This window comes from Borostomias antarcticus, assembly GCF_949987555.1.
Source record: "Borostomias antarcticus genome assembly, chromosome: 12".
NCBI lineage: Eukaryota > Metazoa > Chordata > Actinopteri > Stomiiformes > Stomiidae > Borostomias > Borostomias antarcticus.
The window spans coordinates 5,257,438-5,276,254 of record NC_140245.1 but is presented as its reverse complement, the minus strand read 5'-3'; the positions used below and the strand labels follow the sequence as shown (position 1 = coordinate 5,276,254).

Below are 18,817 nucleotides of genomic sequence, written 5' to 3'. Positions count from 1 at the left end.
CTCCACAGATGTGTGCATGTGTGTGGGGGTTGGTGGGTGGAGGTCAACCTCTTGGTGTTTATCTCTCAGTGAACTGACTGACTTCTGTTATCAGTCAGTTAACGTAGCTGCCATATTATGTTGAAGGCCACACCTTATATGCGATATGAGGAGGACAGTGAGAGCACGAGATATTCCAAACAAACATTATGTAGGCATTCGAGAGAGCCATAATCTCTCCACTGGAAATACTAATTTCCATTATCTTTGACCGACATTTTCAACAACAATATAACATCGCTTGTTAGGGCGCGGCTTAAACATTCTCTGTCCAGCCGCGCCTTTCCGTTTGGACCGTAAACGTGGTGCGTCAGGACGGTGGTCAGCTGACAGCCAGCAGAAGAGGAGGAGGGACAGCGGAACACAGTGGAATTAGCCTGTTTGTGAACCCGAAGTCCATTGAATCCTGAATTACATCAAAGCCGAAAAGGGAAGCCACCTTCGGCGTGAGAGAGAACTTGGTAAGGACGTAGACCTATCATCCTGTTGAAATATAATTTAGGTCACCGAAGGCGGCGGGTCAGTAAAATCGCTAGGCTTAATTACCGTTCTCGAAGCTAACCGTTAGTATTAGATGGGGTTAGCCTCTGTCGGCTCAGTCTACTTGCTGAAAGATACGGCTCCGAGAAACGATGAGAAATACCTGAAATGACATGTTTTAAGTAGCTTTACATATTCACTGAGCAGTAGGCGTTTGAGATTCGTGCAATCCTGCATGCGTGTTGATACATGCCATTAGCAGACCTCTCACATTAAAAGGCTAACGGTTAGCTAGCCAGCCAGCTAACGTCTTCTTTCCTGGGAATAGTATGAGGTCGCTGTCTTATTTCATCTAGCTAGGCTAACGATAGCGCCCTACTCTGGACTGATAGAGCTAACGGAGGCTACTCTTCATCACTCATTCATCTAACTGAAGGTCAAGCAAGCGTTCGTCAGTGTTTTACCTAGCCAGCAACCGAGCCATGATGTGACGTTCACAATTCTGTTTGACGACACGGCAAGATGAAATCAACTAATTTATCTAGCTCTAATGTTTCTAGATGAGTCGTGATGGCTCGGCAGCTTTTCTTCCCGGGCTAGGCAGACATCTTGGACCAGTAAAATAGCGATTAAACCGCGTAGTCAGTGCTGGCTTTGGCCACCTTGTCCTCGGTCACTTCTCTGTCTGACAACATCCCCCTGTCATGGAGGAGAAAAGGATCCCGCTAATCCTGCGTGTGTGTAGTGTCTTAAGTCTGGCTCCAGTGGAGCACTGCGTGTTGTTGTGCTGCGCCTGGACGGGGAATGCTGTCTCTGAGCTGCAGTCACGAACACGGCTACAGATTCCTTGCATGTCCTTCATTCCGTGTTATCCTCATCGTATTTACAGCGAATGTTTGAATGAAATATATACGCCCCATCTTTCAACTCGGCCCGTATCCGCCGTAAAATTTGCTTTCTACTTGCACCTGAAAGCAACATCCTTGAACAATATTTTGTAAAGGGATATTGTCAACATGCTATTATTAGGCTCAATTTCAGAATGGTAAGACTTGGATGTTCTTAGCTACTCAAGCTCTTTCCTGTCCAGCATTAATCCTGCTTTGGATGCAAACAATGGGCAAAATAGTAGGCCTTAGAGTGTGTGTGTGTGTGTGTGTGTGTGTGTGTGTGTGTGTGTCACAGATGTGCTAGTCTAGCTATATGGGTCACCTCTATCCTCACTCTCTCAGGTGCGGTTTGATTTCACCATGGCCAGTTAGGACTGAGGAACAGCCACGATGATCGGAGGTCTGTTCATCTACAACCACAAGGGAGAGGTCCTAATCTCCCGCGTCTACCGCGATGACATAGGGTGAGTCCCACACCAGCGCAGCGAAAGCAGCAACGATAGAATACAAAACATAAAAAACACTTAAATACTTAATCTCTTTCAGGTTGCTGCAGGTAACATTCTGAAAAGCCTCCCTGAATAATGCTTTGAAAACAGTACACCCAACGTCACTGGAAGATTCCAGCAATTTTTTGTGTGCGTGTTCCTTATTTGGCTCGCTTCTCAGACCTAGACCCTAATCATCTAGACTGGATGATTATGACTAACAGCACTTGGTTATCCATCCTGTCCTCTCCTCTGCTGGTCTGGCTGGTCAGATCATGGCTGGTCTTTATCAGGAGTCCTCACCTCTGCCCCTCCCCACATCAGCAGTCAGGCTGCAGGCTCCGCCCCCTTCAGCGTTGTTTCAGCAGTCAGACACCTCTACCCCTCTCTCTCAGCAGCACCCAATCATACGGCATCTCAGCTGGTTGCCTAGCAGCGGTAGCGGCCGCCCCTCAGTGGTCATCCTATCCAAACGGGGACGGAGCTCCGACACCCGTGTGTGTGTGTGTACATGCACGAAAATGTCTGTGTGCATTTTTGTCTTTCCTCCTCCTTTTACATCACTTCCTCTTTGTATCCTTTCACCATTTGTCCTCCCATCTGTCCATGTTGGCCACTGTAGGAATAGGTAAGCAATACGCCAACCTATCAAGCATGCGTGACCCCGCCCCCTCCCAACCTATGGAAACCGATCAGAGACTCCCAATTGCATGGCCTCTGACCCCACAGCAAGTTCCTTCCTGATGCCCACTCTGAGCATGTCACCTGATCTGCCACCCCAGTGGGCAGACGCCATCGGAGGGGTCAGTCCCACAATGCACCCACACCCATCACCTGGACACCACAGTCTCTGCCTCTCCCTCCACAGTCAACAGGGCTGGCTGCAGTCTGAGCATGGGCTTGGATGGTTCTCTCTCTCTACCTCTCTCTCTCTACCTCTCTCTCTCTCTCTCTCTCTTTCTACCTCTCTCTCTCTCTCTTTCTACCTCTCTCTCTCTACCCCTCTCTACCTCTCTCTCTCTCTCTTTCTCTCTCTCTCTCTCTCTCTACCTCTCTCTCTCTCTCTCTCTCTCTCTCTCTCTACCTCTCTCTCTCTACCCCTCTCTCTACCTTTCTCTCTCTCTACCCCTCTCTCTACCTCTACCTCTCTCTCTACCCCTCTCTCTCTCTCTCTCTCTCTACCCCTCTCTCTACCCCTCTCTCTACCTCTACCCGTCTTTCTACCTATACCCCTCTACCTCTCTCTCTCTCTCTCTAGCCCTCTCTACCTATACCTCTCTCTCTCTCTCTCTCTCTCTCTCTCTCTCTCTCTACCCCTGTCTTTCTACCTATACCCCTCTACCCCTCTTTCTACCTCTACCCCTGTCTTTCTACTTAGATACCCCTCTACCTCTACCCCTCTCTCTACCTCTACCCCTCTCTCTTCCTCGAACCCTCTCTTTCTACCTCTACTCCTCTCTTTCTACCTCTACCCCTCTCTCTGCCTTTATCCCTCTCTCTCTCTCTACCCCTACCTCTCTCTACCCCTACCTCTCTCTACCTCTACTGTTCCTCTCTGCCTCTGGAGAGGAGTTTCAGATTGGGGTCAAAGCCCACACAGTCTGTGTTCTAGGACTGGTTCTAGGACTCTTTTTTTTAAATAGTGTGCATCGGTGTTCTGGGGTTGATGCTGTTTCCCCCGTTCATCTGTGTAGGGAGTCTACCCTCCATTATGCAAATTGCCTTGGTCCTCTCTAATGTGTTCCCATCTTGCCTGTGGAGAGCACTGTAGCATTGCGCTGAGCTAGCTGAAGCTCAGCTGAGTCGGAGAATGGCTGCTCTCATCCAGGGCTGCTTTACACCCGCGGTTTATGAGGACACAGAATGGACTGTAGATTCCAGTCCTTAAGCAGGATGTTCTGGGGGGTTTGAAGGTGCATGTACACGGACATGTATAATCTTGATGGTACTTTGTCACCATTGAAAAAGAAAAAAACGTCACAAGCGCACATTTCTCTCCTTCATTCATTCACTCGTTTATCTCAGCCCTCATCGCTCTGCTCCATCTCCCAGTCTTAGTTCTGGTGCCCGTACACCTCCTGGTCATTAGAACTACTTGGTCTCATTCCCCCTACCCCAGAAGAACTCAAGTGAACCAGTATACAGTATGTAGGCCATAGCGTCCACTCCCTAGGCAGGGAGTGTACAGATAGTTTGGAGCCTCTAGGGTGGTTCCGTCACCCTAGATGGGTCACATGGTCAGAAAATAACACTCACGGCTTAAAGAGGAGCCTCTTCCCTAACGCTGTATCCGACTACCGGTCCCTAACGACCCCCGTTCGTCATCCTCCCCCCAGGCGCAACGCGGTGGACGCGTTCCGCGTGAACGTGATCCACGCCCGGCAGCAGGTGCGCTCGCCCGTCACCAACATCGCCCGCACCTCCTTCTTCCACGTCAAGCGCTCCAACATCTGGCTGGCCGCCGTCACCAAGCAGAACGTCAACGCCGCCATGGTGTTCGAGTTCCTCTACAAGATGTGCGACGTCATGGCCGCCTACTTCGGCAAGATCAGCGAGGAGAACATCAAGAACAACTTTGTGCTGATCTACGAGCTGCTGGACGGTGAGCGCCGGCGTTCTGTTCCGTCGCTGAGCTGTCGTACCTCTGCTGTCTAGGTTCTCTCTAGGTTCTCTCCGTTAGCCCAGACGGTTCTGTGTTCTAGTGATCCTCTGCTGATCATGTAACGTGTGTGTGTGGGTGTGTGTGTGTGTATGTGTGTGTGCGCGTGTGTGTGTGTGCGCATGTTTGTGCGTGTGTGTGCGTGTGTACAGAGATCCTGGACTTTGGCTATCCCCAGAACTCTGAGACAGGAGCACTGAAGACCTTCATCACCCAGCAAGGCATTAAGGGACAGGTGGGATGGATGGATGGATGGATGGATGGGTGGATGAATGGAGGGGTAGATGGGTGGATGGATGGAGGGGTAGATGGATGGATGGGTGGGTGGATAGGTGGGTAGGTAGATTGACGGATGGGTGGGTGGGTATTTTAGTATGATCTCAAGTATTCTCTCCTAGTGATCCAGTCTGAACTGAGGATGTGGTTAACGTACTGGTCTCTGATATGGCCAGATCTGCCATTCTAACGATCTCTCCCCCCCCCCCCCCCCCGCTGGTGGACCCGGCCTCCTGCAGCACCAGGTGAGGATGGCTCCGGCTGGCACGCAGGAAACCATACCCCGGTGTCTCCTTTCCTCTGTCCTTAACTCCTTTCTTTGTCTCTTCACCCCTCCCTTTTTTCCCTCGCTCTGCCTCTCCCTCTGTCTCTCCATCCCTCCATCTCTGTTTTCATCCCTCGACCCCCCCCCCCCCCCACCCCACCCCCACCCCGGCAGACGAAGGAGGAGCAGTCTCAGATCACCAGCCAGGTGACGGGGCAGATCGGCTGGCGTCGAGAGGGCATTAAGTATCGCCGTAACGAGCTGTTTCTGGATGTGCTGGAGAGCGTCAACCTGCTGATGTCTCCTCAGGGTGAATACCTGCTCACACAGGCATGACATCTCACAGGATACGATGTGGTATGATATAACAGATAGTAGGGACGCCACGGTTCTTGGTGTAATATTTTAGCAAAATAAAGAGACTTTTGGAAATGGTAGCATTTTTTTCTCCTTATGCACCAAACACATAGGGTGTCATATCATTGTGGGAGTCTCTGTCTCAGACCTGTGTAGACTGACCCCCTGACCCCTCACCCCCCAGGTCAGGTCCTGAGTGCCCACGTCTCTGGGCGGGTAGTGATGAAGAGCTACCTGAGCGGGATGCCCGAGTGTAAATTCGGCATGAACGACAAGATCGTCATCGACAAGCAGGGCAAGAGCACGACCACCGACGAGGCCGCGAAGAGGTGAGTGACAGCCTGGCGGGCCAATAGATCGAGCGAGACGCCTTACGACGCGTCTCGCAGCCAATCAGTGGCTAGATGCCGTCCGTTAACCTGACGACTGATCAGTCGCTAACTAGTGTCGTGACTCAATCCAGCACAACTTCATCGGTTTGTTTTTGCAATGCAAACGTGTTATGTTGATGTCTGTACCCAACCCTTCACACATGCTCGGTAGATCAGCTGATCAGAGCAGTCAGGCCCTGACCCTCTGAACTCTCTAGGCTCACTGGTCTCTTTTTTCCTTTGTTTTTTCCTTTCGGCGCGCCTCCTCTCTTTCCCTCTCTTCTCTTTGCTGTACCTCAGTGATTTAGGGGGAAGGTACGGTATGATATCTGGCCTTACCACCACCCCTCCCTCTGTCTGTCTGTCTGTCTGTCTGTCTGTCTCTCTGTCTGTAGTTTGCCAGCTGCTGTGTGACTAAGCACATGGGGAGGCACTGGCCCCGCTCAAACACATTAAATCAAATCAAGCTTTATTTGTATAACGCATTTCATACACAGAGGCAACACAATGTGCTTTACAGAGAGCAATGGGAGGGTGAGCATAAGTCCCACCCCTACATATTCCAGAGGGAAGCAACAAAAAAAAAAGGAAGTCCAAACGCAAACATCACATACTTGACTACTTGGGTGAGTGTGCATTCAGTAGCCGAGGCGTATCTGCACCGGGTAAGGTCAAGTCAAATAAGTGCACTCCCAAGTGTTTGCAGTTAGTATTTAATCCACGTCTGTCAAACTCCAGCAGTCTATTCTCCAGTGTGAGCAGTCGCCCATCAGGGCTGCTGATTGATACGAATCAGACACGCCGCCTTCGCATGTCTTTAGTCAACAGCTGTACGGTTTGTGTTTCTTGGTCGTGAGTGTTTGTTTTGGTGTCCCCCTCATCCCCACCTGCCTGACTCTTAACCCCACCCCACTCACCTAGCAGGGGTGGAGATGTGTTGCTCATTCTGGGGTGTGTGCTGTGCTGCTGTGGTCCTGGCTGGAGTGGCCCTGTGTAATATAACAAACAATTTAGTGTGTGTAGATAGAGTATGTGTAGAGAGTATCCGTGTGTGTGTGTGTGTCTGTTTCTCTCTGTGTAGTAGAATGTGTTTAGAGGGTAATGCGTGATGGTGGTTGGTTAAGTGTCTGTGGACAGGTGTGTGTGTGTGTGTGAGAGCGTGTGTGAGAGCGTGTGTGTGAGAGCGTGTGTGTGAGAGCGCGTGTGTGAGCGCGCGTGTGTGAGCTCGCGTGTGTGAGCGCGTGTGTGTGAGCGCGTGTGTGTGTGAGCGCGTGTGTGTGAGAGCGCGTGTGTGTGAGAGCGTGTGTGTGTGAGAGCGTGTGTGTGTGTGAGAGCGTGTGTGTGTGTGAGAGCGTGTGCGTGCGTGCGTGTGTGCGTGTGTGCAGACCGGTCATCTCTGTGTCTCCCCAGCAGCAGTGGGAAGCAGTCCATCGCCATCGACGACTGCACCTTCCACCAGTGTGTCCGTCTCAGCAAGTTTGACTCTGAGCGCAGCATCAGCTTCATCCCTCCAGATGGAGAATATGAACTCATGAGGTCAGTCTCAACTCTGACCTCCGACCCCCAGGGTCATGGCAACTAGCGTGTTCACTAGCATGTGACTAGCGTGCTAGTATGTGACTAGCGTTTAGTGTGTTCAGTTGCCTGTTAACTAGTGTTACAGCATGTTTAATAGCCTGGCATCACTAGCTATACTGGCATGTCACTAGAATGTTCATGTTATTGGTACAGTATATACACTAGCATGTCATCACTGTCAGATGAAAACCACATCTCCATTTTGGATTGGATACATTTATACATCAATTGAAAGCTGGGACTACCCTTTACAACCTCTGAACACCTCTTTGCCTGGGACCAATCACCAGCTCATCATTTATGTAAAAAAAAAAATAGAACTTGGAATGTTATTTTCTACATTCAAAACATGACGTTTTGGAGATGAGTGGTTTTCATCTGACAGCACAGATGTGTGAAGTCATGCACGGACCCTAGCATGTTCATTAGCATGTTCACTTTGTTCACTGGTATAATCACTACTATGTTCCAATTGTTTGTTCACTTACATGGTCACCAGTATGTGTACATTTGTAGCATACAGTATGCACTGTAGCTCAGCGAAAGTGTCTAATCAGGGCAGTGTCTAATCAACAACTGTTGTTGTTTTCAACAAACTGTTGTTGTTGTGTGTAGGTATCGCACCACTAAGGACATCATCCTGCCGTTCCGGGTGATTCCGCTGGTCCGGGAGGTGGGCCGCACCAAGCTGGAGGTCAAGGTGGTCATCAAGTCCAACTTCAAGCCCTCGCTACTGGCCCAGAAGATTGAGGTGAGACGGTCCGTCTGGAAGGACTGAGGATGAAGTAATGATCCCTGAACCCCACAGGCAGGAAGGCATTTTACTGTGAAATGGGCACCCTGGCCCTGAGTGGACCGTCTGACCCTCTGACCCTCTCTCCCCCTCCCAGGTGCGCATCCCCACGCCCCTCAACACCAGCGGTGTGCAGGTCATCTGCATGAAGGGCAAGGCCAAGTACAAGGCCAGTGAGAATGCCATCGTCTGGAAGTGAGTCTCCCTCTCTCTCCCTCTCTCTCTCCCCCCCCCCCCTCTCTCTCTCTCTCTCCCTCCCTCCCTCCCCCCCCCCCTCTCTCTCTCTCTCCCTCCCTCCCCCCCCCTTCTCTCTCTCTCCCTCCCTCCCTCCTCCCCCCTCTCTCTCTCTCTCCCTCCCTCCCCCCCCCCTCTCTCTCTCTCCCCCTCCCTCCCCCCCCCCCTCTCTCTCTATCTCTCTCTCCATCCCCCCTCTCTCTCCCTCCCTCCCCCCTCTCTCTCCCTCCCTCCCCCCCTCTCTCTCCCTCCCTCTCCCCCTCTCTCTCCCTCCCTCTCCCTCTCTCCCTCCCCCCCTCTCTCCCTCTCTCCCCTCTCCCTCTCTCCCCCCCCCCCCTCTCTCCCTCCCCCCCTCTCTCCCTCCCTCTCTCTCCCTTCCTCCCCCCCCCCCCGTCTCACTCACTCACACACACACACTCTCTCTCTCTCTCTCACTCTTCCGGGGCTGGCCCTCACGGTGGTCTGTGTGCTCATGCAGGATCAAGCGCATGGCGGGGATGAAGGAGTCACAGATCAGCGCTGAGATCGAGCTGCTGCCCACCAACGACAAGAAGAAGTGGGCCCGCCCCCCCATCTCCATGAACTTTGAGGTAAGGCCACACACACACACACACACACACACACACTCTCTCTCTCTCTCTCTCTCTCTCTCTCTCTCACTCACCTGACTCGGTCTGTCTCTTCCCAGGTTCCCTTCGCCCCCTCCGGTCTAAAGGTGCGGTACCTGAAGGTGTTCGAGTCCAAGCTCAACTACAGCGACCACGATGTCATCAAATGGGTCCGGTACATCGGCCGCAGCGGAATCTACGAGACGCGCTGCTAGTGCTACCCACGCTAACGCTAGCGCTGCGGGCAGGGGGGCGCGGAGCGGACCTTCCACCCCGCCTCCTCCCTCCCTCACTACATCCATCTCCCACTCTCCCTCCCTCCGTCTGTCATCCCTCCATCCTACCCCCTCATCCCCCTCTCTCTATGTTTTAGGGGGGTGAATTTAATGAAATAAAGGTGTAACGCACAGATATATGCAGAATGTGAAGCGCGGTCTCCGAGAATCGGTAGCCTGTAAACCCGGCCGGTCACGTGACGAGAGGACAAGACGCCTGCTGTGTGAACGCCAGGGGGCGTGGCCTGCTGTGGAGGGAGGGAGGGAGGGAGGGAGAGGGGGCGGCGGCAGCGGCGGTCTGAGAGGGGTCCGGGTGTGTTTTCAGTATTCCTGTCCAATCGGTAGGGGTGTGTTGTCAGTATTCCTGTCCAATCGGTAGCTTCTCTATAGGGACCGTACACCAGTCCGAAACCAGACCCTACCCCGTACTTCCTGCCTCCTTCCCCCTAGCAGAGACTTCAGGGGTCGCACAGGTGTAGGCACCATGGGGATGGGGTTAGAGATTTAGATTAGCCACCATGCTGCTTCAACCTGTCCAGTCCACTAGTAGCTCCTCTAGTGTGCAGGAGTAGGAGAAGGGTGTAGAAGGGCCTAGGGTTTGAGGACTGGGCCAAAAGTCCTATGTTTCAAGTGTCTCTGTAAGGTCTGTTGTAGTTGTAAACGGACTACAAGTCCCATGATCTGACCTGATTTACTTCCTTTACCTGAGCTGCTTTGTCCTGAGTACATGTTGATTATTGATTGGCTTATTGATATTTGACTGTCCTTTGTTGACATGGTGGTTTGTGTTGGGGTGGGTGGGGTTCCTGCTAGCTGCCAATACCCTGGTCCAGCTGTGGCCCCCTCTCCCAATACCCTAAAAACGTACCCCCCCCCCCATCCCATTTAAGGTCACAGCGATCGTCCCAGGAGGCGATGAAGGATGAGGAGTGTTGGGAAGTGGCTGGTCTGTCGTCTGCCTCAGCAGAGCGCACCTGTCCAGGTGTGATGACCCCCACACCCTGGCGGTAATATGGTCTTGTGTCTGACTTTCCATGTTTGTAACCATGGTGACCGTCCTGTCCAATAAAATCTGATAATGTATCCATTCAAGTCTTTCTGGTTGTCCTGCGTGTCTGCTTATGACCCGTATGTATGACCTGCATGTATGACCTGCGTTGCATGTTTCCTGACCGATTGTATCCAGCCCACTGGCTTTCTGAGACACATCCACCAAGTTGACCATATAAATGAATGGATGTCACAGAATTTCCTTAAGTTAAACCAGGGTAAAACAGATCTGTTGATCATTGGTGAAAAAGCTGAAAGGGAGAGACTATCTGGTCACTTAAAAACACAAACTGAACACCAAGTCAGAAACCTGTGCATCATGTTAGATTCTGATCTTAATTTTGAGGCCCACATTAAGAATGTGACAAGGACATCTTTTTATCACGAGAAATATTGCAAAGGTGAAACCCTTTCTTTTCCAGGTTGACACAAAGATGAATGCATGCTTTTATCAGTAGCAGGTTGGATTACTGTACGCTCTCCTATCTGGTCTAGCAAAGAAAGCCATTAGTCAACTTCAGATGATATAAAATGCTGCAGCATGTGTCCTCACTAAGACCAGGAGGAGGGCACGCCAGCCCGACAATCTACACTGATTACCTGTCAGTTTTAGAATATATTTTAAGATTATTTTAGTTTACAAAGCACTCCATAGTCATGCACCTGTATACATGTCAGGCATGCTTTTACAATATACACCAAGTATGTCCCGGAGATCCTCTGGCACTGGAACTTTAGTGGTTACTGGAGCCAGGACCAAGAGACATGGGGGGGGGGGGGGGGGGGGGCAGCCTAAAGTTTTTATGCTCCCAGCCTCTTAAGACATACTTTACCTTTTTAATCTTGCTTTTATCATGTAGTTTAACCAGTTATAATTTAATCTTCTCAATATTTATTCTCATTTTTAATGTTTTACATTATCATCTTCTATTCTCTTATATATGATCTGTCCTGTTTTTTTCTTATTTTTCTTTAAATACCATCTACATTGTTTTTATTTATTCTGTAAAGCACTGTGCTACATTTGTACTACATGTGTGCTTTATAAATAAAATGGACTGACATCCCATCCATCTGAGGATGAATGTAAATAATTAAGTAGATGCTAAACTAAGAGGTTATACATCATAATAATCAAGGAAATGCTAGTCTACCAGAGTGTGTGATGTGAGGGACTACTAACTTATATTACTATATGTGCAGATATTTTTGACTTGCTACCTGGTTCGAGTCATCTAGTCACAGCCTGCTGATCCATATAGCCCCAATTGTGACGTTCAACATATTCAGCAACAGAACACAAACCACACAACAGGCCTTATGACAGTTAAGGTTTTTACTTGTTTGTTTTTTTTCATTGGTTTTTCTGACCTGCATATTGAGGCCCTAAAGAAAAGTAAACTCAAAACTAAAATAATGATTAAAATGAAGTGCTCTTAACATGTGTGCACCTGGTCGACAGTAAGGGTTAGTACTGGCTTCTCACCCACAGGAGACCCCGTGGAGAAGCAGGATTTCACACAGATTGATTTCAATGAGATTCCAGGACATCAGACCAGTATGATTTAAAACGGATGGAATCCTACCACCATCAACACTTATAATACAGACCATCCAACATGGTTATAATAATACTAGTTTTAAAAGAACCCAATTTTTCTGCAATATAACGGATAAAAACACACACATGCTGTGTCACCTTGGTGACAGACGAGCCATGTCCCCAGACCAGTACATCGGGGATCAATCCCAAATCGCCCTCCTTGCGAAGATCTGATTGGATCAGTAAATTCTACCTGACCAATTAGGCTACAAAACCTTTCTCGACCTATCATATCTCCACAGGTGCATAGGGAGGAAGTGATCTGGGATTGGCTAGTTAGTTCAAATGATGCGGTCAATTAATGGCCGACACAAAGGTGGGCTCTCAGAGAGGCCCTGTCCAGAAACGACCCCTACGACTACGGACAATGGATCAGTGCAGGCAAGACTTTGGCGGCAAAGGTAGACTGAAATATCCACCATCTTGCTTCCACCTATCCTGTCCTTTCAGATCCACCTGGGTCTCGGGGGCAGTGGGAGCAGGGGGCTGGTGTGGTCCAGCTCCTCTCCCATGTTGCCCTACTGAAGCTGATCCAGTTGTCTCCAGTTTAGTCGGTCAACGGCGGAAGCCACAAACTGACCTGGAGTGAGGCCATAGACGCCGTCTATCAAGATTAATATAATGTGCAAAAGAGGTTAAAAACTGTCTCCAGATCAGTCCATGGATGGTGGACATCTACACAAGGGCCTGTTGTCTGTACATGCATGCATGCACACACAAAAGCACGCCCACACGCACACAAATATACACAAACACAGTGAAATCCAACACCTCTGAGCTCTTCGCAGACAGAGCACAGGAGAGAGGCTCTCTCTAAAGTTGCCGGTCGACCAAACCACAACCACGAAGTAACCATTGAGCGCTCTGCTCCCCCCATCCTCCTGAGAACCCCTGCTAGCTGCTCCTACCAGCCAGAAGAACACAACATCTCGCTGAACTGAAGATCACAGTGACTAAGAACATTTCTCTCCATATCCCTCAGATGAATAGTGGTACAAATGAAAATTAAAAAACAGACTAAAGTGTATAAAAGAAAATCACAACAGGTGTCATGGAAGAGGGCGTGTGACAGTGAGGGGGATTAGTAAGAGAACCAAGGAGTGACCGAGTGAAAGGGGAACGCTTCAACAAAGTGGCGTGTGATTGGTCGAGCTCTACGGGTTTAATCCAACAAACCGGCTTGATGGGAGGAGCTTAGAGGAGAACGTTGCTACTGGCGACAAACCGCCCCCGAGGGCCAGGACGGAGAGAAGACGGCCTAGTCCTCGTCGTCTTCGTCGTCGTCCTCGCTGATGGGGTAGCCGCGGGCGGCGCTGTGGTGGGCGCGGGGCGACGGCGGGGGCGAGGTCTTGGTGAAGAAGGGCAGGCGGAAGGAGGGCGAGGGGGAGCGCTCCTCGCGGGTGGGGCTGCTGTTGGGACTCTGCCTGGGGCTGATGGCCTGCATCATCCGGCCACGCCCCTCCTTCAGCATGTGCTTCTGCAGGGGGGGGGGGGGGAGGGAGAGAGAGGAAGTAGGGGGGAGAGAGTAGACGAAAAACATTAAAGGGTTCATCTCTGCCACACCCCCGAGCCCACACACCAGGGCAGGGTTTTTCCTGCATAGTGGATTTTTTGACACCCCCAAAATGATTTTAAACAGAGCCAAAGGAAAATTACCAGTGCCAACATGCTAAAAATTGAGTATAAAAATAGTAATTTGGACCACTAGTAATCAAGATAATTAATTAATTTTGTCCTTATATCCATTTTGTGTCATATCGGGAGATTTCCCGCGATTGTTAAAGTGAGCTCAGTCAGAACGACAGCAAAGAATACAGGCCTATATATGCTGGTAGGCTCCTCGGCATAAAACTGAGGTTTCCCCCTAAAATTGTGTGAGCATCACCCCCCAAAGACCCATTCTGAGCCAGGAAAACCCCTGCAGGGTAAACCGGAACAGTGCTCACCAGCGCCCCCTCCGGGCCGAACATCTGCAGGAAGTTGCCGATGAACTCGCGGGATTTCTCCTCCCACTTCTGGATGAGGTCGATGCTCTTCTCCTCCACCTTCTGGACGAACTCTTTGCTCTTCTCCTCCACGTCGCGCACCTTCCTCTTCACCTTGTCCACGCGCTCCTGCAGGTGGTACTTCTTCTCCTGGGGGACAGGGGGCAGCGCAGGCGGACGGGTCAGGCGCTAAGGCTAAACCGGGGAGCCGGTGTTCGCGGGGCGGTCAAAAACGCGAAGCCCGCTCGGGGCGCATAGGTCGCTGCCTGACTGATCTACAAATCATAAGGATTGGGCATGCGACATGTGATTGGTAGATCAGTCAGGTGGCGACCTATCACGTCGCATGCCCAATCCTTCCAATTTGTAGGTTAGTCAGGTGGCACAGGTGCATCCGGTCGCTTGCATGTTTTGGGAGCACATGTGTTCTAGCGCTGCCTTGAATAACTAACATTCAGGACTGCTGCTGGACGCGGTTCCTCGACATGATCGAGTGTTGCTGACTAACTCGCACCGAACGTTTAACGCTAGTGACGTTGACGTACGTTGATGAAGCTGACGTTGAGCTCCTTGGCGGTGTAGCCTCTCTGAAGGTTGCGTCTCACGTACACGTCGTAGTCGCGCACGATGCGCGTGATGATGTCAGAGGTGGAGATGCCCTCCGTCCTCTGGGTGGGGGCGAACATGCCTGGGGACGCAGAGGGGGGGGATCAGGGCTTGCAGGTTCTAGAAGTTCCGTTTGAAGTGATCTCTGGTCTAAGTGATCTCTGGTTCCTCTACAAAGCTGCCACCGGTCATGTCAGATGGTCAGAGGTTTCACTGAGGTTGGAACTCTGAGAGTGACCTATGACCCTGTGAGTCTGGTACCCACCCGCCTCTTTGATGTGCTTGTAAACGTCATCACTTCCTGCCGAAGAGTACGGGATGTCGTCATGGGCAACAAAGTCGATCTGGGAGGAGGGGGGGGGTCAAGGGTAAATGAATGAGGTTACACACAAACACCCATGCAGACACAAACGAGCACACACACATACGCTGAATACACACACAGTACTGAAACAAGCACCAGCGTCTACACATACAGAGAGGGACAGCATCTAAGGCTCATCAAATCAAACCCGATGTTATTTCCAAAAGTTATCGCCCATTTGAACATGCGATGTCACAAAGGGTTTTACAAGAACCCATAGATATCAATACCAGACCTGACCTACACCCTTAGAAGAAAAAACTCTCGGAGAGTTCGGTGAGGGACATTCTCCAGTGTGCGCCATCTTTACAATCAATCACTTCTTCCTCCCTCTTATCCTCCCTCCCCCTCTGCCTCCCTCCTCCTCCCCTCAGCGCTCACCCGGTGCTTGGCGAGGAACTCCGGCGACAGTGTCCAGGGGGCGTTCCTGACCACCTCGTCGATGTAGCGGCAGTGGCTGACGGCGTCGTAGCGCTCGTCCTCGTTCATGACGGTGAAGCCCTTGTACTTGTGCGTCAGGTCGTCGCTGCACACTGAGATACGCACGCGCACACGTGAGTTCAGAGGGGTTAAAAACACTAACATTTCACGTGCACGCTCACACACTCACTCACACTTACCTCCCACAATGAGGTGTGTGTTAGGGAAGAGGCACTTGGCCTGCATGAGGGCACGGGCGTGGCCTGAGTGGAACACATCAAAGATGCCATCTGCATACACCCGGACCGGCCTATCAGCTGAGGGGAAGGGAGGGACAGGTCGATGTGACATGTGACTGATAGTGTGTTTCAAAAGAAAATGGGTGTGACTGACAGGAGGATGCGTGTATGGACACGTAAGTCAGGCTTTGTGTGTGTGTGTGTGTGTCTCTTACGTGGCGTTCCTCTCTTGGCCTCCTCCATGCTGACTCTCTTGTAGGGTTTGTTGTCCGCTGACTCCAGCTCATCAGCGAAGGGGGCGGGAGTCTTCAACCCCTGACAAGCGCGCACACACACACACACACACACACACACACAACACACCCATGACAACAGTGATTGTGTTTTACAGCTAAAACAATCCCATGACTCACAAACCCACACAAACACACAGTCACATATTCTCTCTGATCCCGGCTCACCACGGTGCATCTTGGGACTTTGACGGGTCTCTCTCCCTCCTCCGTCTCTCCGTTGGACCCGTCTCTTCTCCTCTTCCTGGAGAGCGGCCGGCTGGAACTGTGGGCCTCCATTCTCCTGGGGCTACTGGGGGCAACAACGTTTACACAGTCACCATGGTGACGGGTCACTTGAAGTCACAGTCTTACGTAAAATACAGACATGTGATAAATTACAGGAAGAACTCAGACAAGCAGAGAAACACAGAGGCTTCCATTCAGGTGTAATGCATGACACAATTAAGCAATTAACATCCCATCATGCTCTGTGGCATGTATAAAAAAGCTGAACAGGCCCAGCTGACCTCGATTTTGGGTGAAGATGGCAAGAGGTAAAGATTTAAGTGACTTTTTGAAAGAGGTTTCATTATTGTGGCACGGACTGGAGGAGCTTCAGTCGCAAAGTCTGCTCAACTGGCTGGTGTTTCGAACAGTGACAAAGTGAGATCTGCATTTAGATCTATGGGAAAGTAAACAGGAAATTGTGGTCCAGAGCAGTCAATAGCGCACATTCGATGAAAAACAAAAGAGCAACTGAGCAGGATGTGATCAGACTGTGTCAGGAAGAACAGTCCGTCGAAAAAAAGTCGGTCAAAAAAAGTGCAAAAACCACTGGTCTCACAGAAGTGGGACAAAGGGATATGGTCAGATGAGTCATCCTTCACCATATTCTCCACAAGTGAGCAAGTGCATGTGTGGCGTACACCAAGAGAGCGGTACAGGCCTGATGTCTTGAGCTCAGCTTGGGTTAGTTTGGATCCACTTAGAGGCAAGGGTCACTGCAAATCAATAAAGTTATTCTGAATGAGAATAACTTTGAGAATGCCCTCAATCCCAGGATGGCAATGCCCTCATCCACAAATCAAATCAAACTTTATTTCTATAGCGCATTTCATACACACCGGTGCGTTTGACAGTGCTCTCTACCACCATCATCAAAACAATATTTTTCAAATATCTTTTGGAAGAAACTTCCAGTAGAGTTCCAGAGACTTGTAGAATATATGCCAAGGTATATTGAAGCTGTTCTGGTGGCTCATGGTGGCCCAACACCTTACTAAGACATTTTATGTTAGCTTTACCTTTAATTTGTCACCTGTCTGATCATAGCCTGGGTATACAGTCATTCCGCAGTCGGTTCCACAGAACTCCACTGGGGGGCAGCAACATTTTTCTTTACTCCCCCAGTGGCTAGACTGCGTGACTGGCAGAGTTAGGTACCGGCCGCCAGGCATATGTGCAGCGCACACATTCACTCCCCTTTAAATCTCGTGCACGAACGCATGCACCTTGTCAACGATCACATTCTAGTAGATATTCCGGGCTGGGTGGGTTGATGTCCCCTCACAACCTTCAGGCTCGCCCACTGCCCTACTGGCCCACCCATTGCTAACATTCCTGAACAGGCAACACAGCGCCACACTATCTCAGGTTGGATCTCTCGCACCAGACAACGACCAGCTCTGTCTGACTGGCTCTTACTGCTGCCACGTCATAAATACATTCTGCAAATGATCAACTAGCCAAACCCTTCATATTTACAGAGAGGTATGACTACACAACCAAACAGCCAACAAGTCAGCTACACATCTTTGTCTGCCCACCCTTCTGTTTCTATTGCTCTCTCTCTCTCTCTCTCTCTCTCCCTCTCCCTCCCTCACTCACTCAGTGGTTGGCACAGTGACAGTTGTGGGGGGCAAGCCAACATAAGAGAAGATTTACAATCCTATGACCTGTCTGAGGTGGGTTTCTTTCTATAATGGGAAGGACACCGTGTTCTCGATGCCATTTCCCCCTTGCGCGCGTGCACACAGCGTCACTGTGTCATGGGCTACAAACCTAGATAGGCTGAAAATGATTTGTGGATTGGGGTGGAGGATTGGGGTGGTGGCTTTGCTACAAAACAGATTCAGGGCACTGAACAAAAATGTCAACATTAGCCATCATCCGTCCACCACATCTACGTTACTGCCACAGGAATTAATAAAGTCGAGGGATTTCTTTTCCACGCGTAGCTTGATTAGTTTTGCCTGCAGAGTGACCTCGACAACAGCTGTGCCCAGTCTTGTTATATAGCAGCTAGCTAGCTTTCGTTAGCCAACTAACGTTATCTAGCAAGCCTGAGCAGGGTGACTCCCGCCGGTGGTAAGTGAACGTCCCAGTCCTTCACAGTAAGATAGCCAGAGCAGGCGTAGCCGGGTAAGAAGAACGACAATATTTCCTGGCCCTGGGCCTTGTGTCTCTAAATAACGTTAGCCATCTGCATGTCAGTCATCCACACGACTTGGCTCTGGGTTTAGTTAGTTGAGGTCTACAGTCAATGCAGAAAGCTAGAGCCTGACATATAAGTAGCTAACGAAGTTAGCATTAACCAGCTGGTTAGCTAGGAGCCACCCAGTGGCAGTGCACTGTGACAACAGCTTGTCAGCTGTTGGCTAACGTTAGTTAATAAGTTAACTCACCAGCACAATCACTCCAGTGCCAAAAGGACGGTTCGCCGGATTTGGTGTAATGTTGGGGGTGTGGAGTTGAATTGCCGGGTTATCTGCAGAGTTCTCAAGTGGAGAGGGTTGGGTCCCTCGACTGACAGGATAACAGACAGATGTCCCGCTGACAGCAGCTAACTACTGAAGAACTACAAAACCCACCTTTTCAGGAAATGGCGTAGGGTTCGGAGGGGACTTTCCGGTTCCTTTCCCAACAGACCTGTGCTTCCCCCCTGCGACCCCTTAGGGTATTT

General features: G+C 50.5%; 2 protein-coding genes across 2 annotated transcripts; one reads left to right on the top strand and one right to left on the bottom strand.

Annotated features, from left to right (window-relative positions):
• The first annotated feature begins 383 nt into the window (after nucleotides 1-383).
• On the top strand, nucleotides 384-10,393 carry LOC311316098 (AP-2 complex subunit mu-A-like). The gene is made up of 12 exons (XM_084446865.1): nucleotides 384-500; nucleotides 1,752-1,873; nucleotides 4,234-4,499; nucleotides 4,709-4,791; nucleotides 5,272-5,407; nucleotides 5,639-5,783; nucleotides 6,126-6,140; nucleotides 7,239-7,361; nucleotides 8,019-8,154; nucleotides 8,294-8,391; nucleotides 8,909-9,020; nucleotides 9,119-10,393. The coding sequence occupies exons 2-12, from the start codon at nucleotides 1,800-1,802 to the stop codon at nucleotides 9,251-9,253; spliced, it is 1,323 nt and encodes a 440-aa protein (XP_084302991.1). The 5' UTR covers nucleotides 384-500; nucleotides 1,752-1,799; the 3' UTR covers nucleotides 9,254-10,393.
• A 1,332-nt stretch (nucleotides 10,394-11,725) lies between these two features.
• pcyt1aa (phosphate cytidylyltransferase 1A, choline a) lies at nucleotides 11,726-18,680 on the bottom strand. Its single transcript, XM_084447387.1, has 9 exons — nucleotides 18,540-18,680; nucleotides 16,042-16,165; nucleotides 15,796-15,895; nucleotides 15,542-15,658; nucleotides 15,303-15,454; nucleotides 14,823-14,901; nucleotides 14,497-14,639; nucleotides 13,913-14,101; nucleotides 11,726-13,443 (listed from the first exon to the last, which is right to left on the bottom strand). Exons 2-9 carry the CDS (start codon nucleotides 16,150-16,152, stop codon nucleotides 13,225-13,227), a joined length of 1,110 nt encoding a protein of 369 aa, XP_084303513.1. The 5' UTR covers nucleotides 16,153-16,165; nucleotides 18,540-18,680; the 3' UTR covers nucleotides 11,726-13,224.
• Between the last annotated feature and the right edge of the window lie 137 nt (nucleotides 18,681-18,817).

What these genes read in the sequence shown, in the direction of transcription:
- LOC311316098 (XM_084446865.1), top strand. Translation starts at nt 1,800, where the DNA reads ATGATCGGAGGTCTGTTCATCTACAACCACAAGGGAGAGGTCCTAATC. An exon ending in TACTGGCCCAGAAGATTGAG is followed by an intron (nt 8,155 to 8,293) that starts GTGAGACGGTCC and finishes TCCCCCTCCCAG; the next exon opens with GTGCGCATCCCCACGCCCCT. An exon ending in CCATCTCCATGAACTTTGAG is followed by an intron (nt 9,021 to 9,118) that starts GTAAGGCCACAC and finishes GTCTCTTCCCAG; the next exon opens with GTTCCCTTCGCCCCCTCCGG.
- pcyt1aa (XM_084447387.1), bottom strand. Translation starts at nt 16,152, where the DNA reads ATGGAGGCCCACAGTTCCAGCCGGCCGCTCTCCAGGAAGAGGAGAAGA. An exon ending in CACACACCTCATTGTGGGAG is followed by an intron (nt 15,455 to 15,541) that starts GTAAGTGTGAGT and finishes TGCGTATCTCAG; the next exon opens with TGTGCAGCGACGACCTGACG. An exon ending in CAAGCACATCAAAGAGGCGG is followed by an intron (nt 14,640 to 14,822) that starts GTGGGTACCAGA and finishes CTGCGTCCCCAG; the next exon opens with GCATGTTCGCCCCCACCCAG.